The sequence below is a fragment of the Macrobrachium rosenbergii genome, chromosome 13, assembly GCF_040412425.1.
Source record: "Macrobrachium rosenbergii isolate ZJJX-2024 chromosome 13, ASM4041242v1, whole genome shotgun sequence".
In the NCBI taxonomy this organism is placed as follows: domain Eukaryota; kingdom Metazoa; phylum Arthropoda; class Malacostraca; order Decapoda; family Palaemonidae; genus Macrobrachium; species Macrobrachium rosenbergii.
Genome location: NC_089753.1, coordinates 51,384,636 through 51,391,928, shown reverse-complemented (window position 1 = coordinate 51,391,928; position 7,293 = coordinate 51,384,636). Strand labels below are relative to the sequence as shown.

Below are 7,293 nucleotides of genomic sequence, written 5' to 3'. Positions count from 1 at the left end.
ATACATTTCCACAGAAAAATTTAGCATCAAGAATGACCTTTACATTAGTGTCAGAATTCAAATATGTAAAATTAGATAAGAACCTTAATCATGTATACTACTACTGTATCTACAAATATTAATAACAAATAATAATCTACTATCATTATATCACCACAACACCTAATATTACACATAATAATATATAGCATAATAATCTAGTATCATTGCATTTAAGAACCGTGACCAATAATAATAAATAATAATCTACTACCATTATACCACCATTACTAATATTACAAATAATAAATAAGTTACTATCATTGTACCACCACAACTACTAATTTTACAAATAATAATATAAATAATAATCTACTATCATTATACCACCACAACTACTAATTTTCCGAGTAATAATAAAAAATAATCTACTCTCATCATACCTCCACAACTGCTAATATTACAAATAATAATAAATAACAATCTACTATCATCATAGCCCCACAACTGCTAATATTACAAATAATAATAAATAATCTACTACCATCATACCACCACAACTACTAATATTACAAATAATAAATAATAATCTACTATCATTATACCACCACAACTACTAATATTACAAATAATAATAAATAATAATCTACTATCATTATACCACCACAACTACTAATATTACAAATAACAGTAAATAATAATCTAGTGTCACTGCATCAAGAACTTTCTAAATGTTATCGAAATTCATAATACTATGATCCGATTGACCCTGGTCGTGTAGGGTCAAACCTTTCTCTATTTACTTCTTTATAATTATTTGAAATCAAACAGCAATCCATATAACAGCACTATGAGGTGTTACAAAACCAGCAACAGCCAGTGCTGGCATAAGGCCAGCATCCTAATATATCACCTGTAGAAAGTACAAAATCTCCTATGGTGACTGGCGTCTTCATAAAAAAATAAAAGATAATTATAAATAAATAAATAACATTTGAAAAAATCTTGCAACCAACGGACAACTCCTTTTCTTCATTACTATAATTGACCTTACTACTACTATTATCATCGGTAACGCCAACAAGATACAAAGAATCAACAACTTTTAGGTAATGAAAAATAACAAGTAAAAAATGCACCGAAGTTTCTTCGGCGCAACCAAGTTTTCTGTACCGCGTATAATGCTGTATGAAACTCTCAGCCAAGGCCCAAGAAACTCTCAGCCAAGGCCCATGACACTTTCAGCCACGCCCCGGTGGTAGCCTGTGTTGTTGGCACCTATAGCGGTGCCAGACATACAATCATGGCTAAGTTTAACCTTAAAATCAAAACTACTGAGGCTAGAGGGCTGCAATTTGGTATGTTTGATGATGGTCCAGAGGACGAAAATTCTTTCCAAAGCCCGTCAAAGTTTGTAGACAATATTAAACTGACAAAAATCTCTTCCTTAAGGAAACAGGAAAGTTAACGAGGCGACTTTAAAGACAAATATAAAAGGAATTCAATCCTTGTATTTTCATAATTTACTTAAATTTTATCTATCTGTTAATTTATTTTTCCTTTTCTAATAACTGATCACTTCTTTCTGCGCTTCCTATTACCTTCTGTTACTCGTTTGAAACAAACACCATAATATTCTTTGGAAGCTTCAATTTCAAGTCAATGGCCGCTGTGGGCTTGCTTCATGTGAATAGGGTTCATCTTCTGAATAATAATAATAATAATAATAACATAAAAATCCACATTTATGTAAAGTAATGTATTTACAAATATAAATTCAGGAGCTTTCGAATGCTCAGCTCCCTTCTTCAGCTAGCTGAAGAAAGCTGAGCAATAAAAAAGCTCCTAAGACCCACAATATTTTACATAAATGTGATTTTGTATTTTATAAACACATATTCACGGGATTGTGAAGAAGATTTGCAATAATAATAATAATAATAATAATAATAATAATAATAATAATAATAATAATGATGAAAAACTAGATGAAAAATAAAAATAAAAATTTAAGACCCACAAGATTTTAGAGCACTTGAAAGAAGTGAAAATTATTTCACGAAATGGTAAGCGAGAAAAAGTTACTTGAAGTTTCCTATAGAAAATGAAGGAATTTATATATATATATATATATATATATATATATATATATATATATATATATATATATATATATATATATATATATATATATATATATAACAACTGTACATGGCACAACAAAATCACATTTTTTCAAAGCACTTCATAAAAAATATATATCTTTTAGAGAATTTCCATAAAGGGAAAAGTCAAGAAAATTGATCTCCAAATTAGTGGCACTAAAAGTAAAGCATTTTTGCTTGCAAAGCAACGTTGCATACTTTGATATTTTACCTTTTAATAACTTGTCACTAAGTCAACATTATAAGTTAAAAGTAAACACTTACTCCCAATAAAATTCCACCAGTTCGGATCCACAATCTTCCGGAAAATGTTTGGCCTCGGCCGATGGAAACTTGGACAGAAAGTCAACTGGTGCAACATCTTTGACTTGAAGTCGTCTTACCATAGGCCCAGGACGTAACAAAAACTCAGGAAAACTCTGAATAATTCAGGCGATGAGGAAAAAGAATCTCCCTTAGATGTTTATCTGTGGAGGAAGCTTCTGAAGAACGTCCTGTAACACGGCCAAAGATCACAGGCTAACTGAGAAGAAGAAGCGTGAAAGATCTAACGGCCAAGGAAGTGGAGTGGCGTTCCCAAGGGGGGTACATCACTCAAAAGAGATTACTAATCCTCTTTACTGCCTATCAGAAGCCCAGAGTAAAGGTTCACAGCGTGATTTGACAAAGCCCTGCGTAAATGTTTCCCAGCGTGATTTGACAAAGCCCCATGTAAAGGTTTCTCAGCGCGATTTAGAAAATCCCAACAAGCCGCATGCGTTTGGGAGATGCAGTAATCCGACGTCATGACAATAAGGAGCCTGTGCACAGGCGCTACGCAACTCCAAGCCTTAACACCCTTTCGTTGTTCTAAACGCACAAAGGCTTTGGAACGACCCCTAACTCCCTACTTACCCAGCATTCTCTCAGTTTTTCTTTTTCTTTCTGTCTTTCTTCTTCTGTCATCTTTATTCCTGTGCACTCTTTAATATGCGTCGCAAGGTTGCTTATAACAGTATGGGTACATTCGACTGTTTGTAAACATTATACGCGCCACAAACACTTTAGCACGTGTATGTGCTTATGTGTACGCGATACACACGCTTTATTCTGAAACCTGAACGACGTGCGCACACACACACACACACACACACACACACACACATATATATATATATATATATATATATATATATATATATATATATATGCAATATATTTATATACTCTTGTGCAAATATATGTACATATCGACCTATATACCTCCTTTCTGTCAAATATATATATATATATATATATATATATATATATATTTCTATATATATATATATATATATATATATATATATATATATATATATATACATATATATAAAACTTTTTCATTTACACAACTGATCTGTGGAATTCTACGGATATCAAACGATGACGACTGTTAGCCCTAGAAAGCTTGTAGATTTTCAAGAATAAATATCTCCGCTAGATACCATCCAGTTTAAATCAGATCCTGTTATTAACACATACATACATACATACATACAAACATACATACATACATTCATACATACACACACACATATATATATACATATATATATACATAGGAAGGACTTCTTTTGTTTTGAAAGTGCTCCAAAACTCTACAAAGAAAAGCAGACGAAGGTCAGACATCCACGCGTGACTGGGATAAGAAGCCTTGGCTTACGATTCAACTCCAGATGAGTCTACCTTGAGTCAATGAGGGTTGCTAGGCCGATACACATAATGCGACCCTGATTTAATTGGTCTTCATCGTCGCCTGTTGAATTGTAATGACCTTTTATTTTCATAGAAGACAGAATATAATATACAATTTAGGCCGCTGGCCAAGCGCTGGGACCTATGGGGTCATTCAGCGCTTAAAAGAAAATTCAGAATAAAAGGTTACAAGGGTGTGACAGGAGGGAGACTCGCAGCTGCACTATAAAACAATTGTTAGAAGAAGGTTAAGGAAAGTAAGAGGGAAGAAAGAATGTGAATGGAGGTACAGTAAAAGGAATGAAATGGGTTGCAACTAGGGGACGAAGGGACGCTGCAAATAACCTTAAGTAATGCCTACAGTAAACCGCATGAGGTGCACTGACGGCACTACTCCCCTACGGGGATTTTATAAATTTTATCTATATATTCATCTAACATGTTAATTTATTAATTTACTTTTTTCTTTTCTAATTATTGATCTCTTCTTTCTGTATTCCCTATTATCTTCTGTAGACTTATTTCGTACGATTAAGCACAGAATAACCCGTCAATTTTGACGGCTAGGTCACTGGCCTCGGCGCCACCAAGGCTGTCATTCGTTTTGTGTCCTGTTCAAGGTCAAGGGCAAGGAACCTGACCCTTGAACAGGAAATCTATTTGCCGAATGGAAATGTTGCCCATCCCATCCGCCTTCCGCTGTATATGCAAAAGTCAAGTTAGGCTGGAATATAAGTTATAAATGAACTGGGAGATACATATCTTGTTCTTTAATCTAACAATGGGTGTAATGCTCCATTTGAAGTCAAGTCTCTCTCTCTCTCTCTCTCTCTCTCTCTCTCTCTCTCTCTCTCTCTCTCTCTCTCTCTTTCTTATATACATATATATATATATATATATATATATATATATATATATATATATATATATATATATATATATATATATATATATATATATATTCATATCTAATTTGTGTCGAGTGGCACAGCCGTTATATACAACACGTATGCTGATGGATAATTAAGATTTGCTATTCTTGTACATATTTATTCCCCGACGTTTCGTAATTTTCATATATAATTACATCTTCAAGGGCTCTAAAATAGATAAAAAAATAACACAATTAGCATAAAACTCAAACTGGAAAATTTTACACTTAAAATTATACATTTAAAAACCAAGATATATTAAAATTCACAAACTATTGGACCAACCTGCCACCAAAGTAAGATAAACTAAGCGGAAGGAAACTAAAGAATAAAGAAGAAGAAAACACACCACAAGACAAGAAAAGGGGAGTGGCTGTTGACTGCCTGTTTAATTGGGGAACCAGTTGTTTGATCAATAAGGACTCTAAAATGGGTCATTCCTGGGTGTTGGCTGTTTGTCCGATGATCTTAAAATATTTATTTTCAATGTACAGTACATTTTACAGAGTTTAGCGTGAGCTCTTATACATTGGAATGTTGCGGGTTCGTGAGTCTACTGTCTGTCCGGAAACTGACCCCCCTATGACAGTCGATGCGCACCTTCAGGAGCCTCCGTGTGGGTCCCACATAAATCTCCGAGTTACACCTGGGGCAAGTATACTTATATACCACACAAGAGGACATGAAAATGCCTTTTAAAAGAACTATCACAGACGCAGGGAAAGTTCTTTTAAAAGGAAATTCACTCAAGTAATACAAGATCATTTTCCTGCTCTAAAAGTTAACCTGATTCCTAAAAATCCTTTAACCACCCTCTCTCTGTTTCAGTTCAAGGATCGTCTGGGCCCTTTCATGTCCTCTTGTGTGGTATATAAGTATACTTGCCCCAGGTGTAACTCGGAGATTTATGTGGGACCCACACGGAGGCTCCTGAAGGTGCGCATCGACTGTCATAGGGGGGTCAGTTTCCGGACAGGCAGCAGACTCACCAACCCGCAACATTCCAATATATGAGCTCACGCTAAACTCTGTAAAGTATACATTGAAAATAAAGATTTTAAAATCATCGGACAAACAGTCAGCACCCAGGAATGACCCATATTAGAGTCCTTATTGATCAAACAACTGGTTCCCCAATTAAACAGGCAGTCAACAGCCACTCCCCTTTTCTTGTCTTGAGGTGTGTTTTCTTCTTCTTTATTCTTTAGTTTCCTTCCACTTATGTTTCTTTTACTCTGGTGGAAGGTTGGTCCAAGACTTTGTGAATTTTAATATATCTTGGTTTTTTAAATGTATAATTTTAAGTGCAAAAATTTTCAGTTTGAGTTTTTTGCTAATTATGTGTTATTTTTATCTATTTTTGAGCCTTTGAAGATGTAATTATATACGAAAATTACGATATGTCGGGAAATAAATATGTACAAGAAGAGCAAATCTTAATTGTCCATCAGCATACATTGTTATATATATATATATATATATATATATATATATATATATATATATATATATATATATATATATATATATATATATATAATTTGAAACATTTTTATATTATTTTTCTAGGCTGTTTCATGATTGCATGCCTAATTTGCATAATAATAATAATCATAACAAAATATTATTATTATTATTATTATTATTATTATTATTATTATTATTATTATTATTATTACGCCACCCTACACCAGACTACTTAAAGAAACCGTGCAATATGTTTATAAATTCAACAAAGGAACGAATTCACACAAACAGATTTAAATCCCTTTATCAATTCCACTGGTAGACCAGGGTGACTATACTTTATAGACTCACTCTGTTTACAGACTATAAAACCGTCATTGTTAAATAGGAGGGTGCCTTTGACGTAAAGTAAACACAATGGTAATGAAGAATTACGTAAAAGATTATTAAAAATTATTACGATGAATCCGAGATATAAGACGATTTAGTTAAAAGAGATTTGGTTACAGGCACTATGGAGAAGTTGAAAATGAGGTTTTAAAATTGTTACGTGTTTTGAAATTATAGTTAGGCAACTTGATGGCTGAATGTTGTTAAGTAAATGTTTTCTTAGATGTGACAAAAATATGTAGTCGTTAAAGATGTCCTTTCTGGCAAAAAAAAAAAAAAAGTAATTGAGAAGCCGTTGGCAACTTTGCCTACAGCCTGGGTATGTGTTGCCAGATATCGCCAAGTTAGTTAGTTAGTTATAAATGATTTGTTTAACCAGACCTCTGAACTCTTTTAGGGTTCTTCTCGGGCTGGGAAAAGAATGGGGGAAAGAGTACATAAAAAAATTAAGTAGTTAACTAAATAAATAAATAATAAAAAAAGGAGGGAATTAGAAAAAACAATCGAGAGAGAAAAAAAAGGGAGAAGATTATATTTTACTTATCAATTTAATTTTGTTTAGGAAGAGAATGATATTATTAATTGAAAAGTTATTACCTTCTGCTAGAATATCCTTTATTGATTTATTTTGTAAATAAGTCTTT

General features: G+C 33.1%; 1 protein-coding gene across 6 annotated transcripts in view; it reads right to left on the bottom strand.

Moving 5' to 3' along the window:
- LOC136845304 (guanine nucleotide exchange factor for Rab-3A-like) overlaps window positions 1-7,293 on the bottom strand; it is a 292,347-nt gene that overhangs the window by 134,770 nt on the left and 150,284 nt on the right. Inside the window, exon 1 of one of the 6 annotated variants that reach the window (XM_067115505.1) lies at window positions 2,409-2,669. The exons of 2 other annotated variants lie outside the window; for them this stretch is intronic. In XM_067115505.1, coding sequence (XP_066971606.1) covers window positions 2,409-2,505 — 97 coding nt within the window. In that variant the 5' untranslated portion in view covers window positions 2,506-2,669. Of the gene's footprint in view, window positions 1-2,408; window positions 2,670-7,293 lie in introns of those variants that run through there. 3 more of the 6 variants (XM_067115502.1, XM_067115503.1, XM_067115504.1) reach the window with 3 other exon arrangements.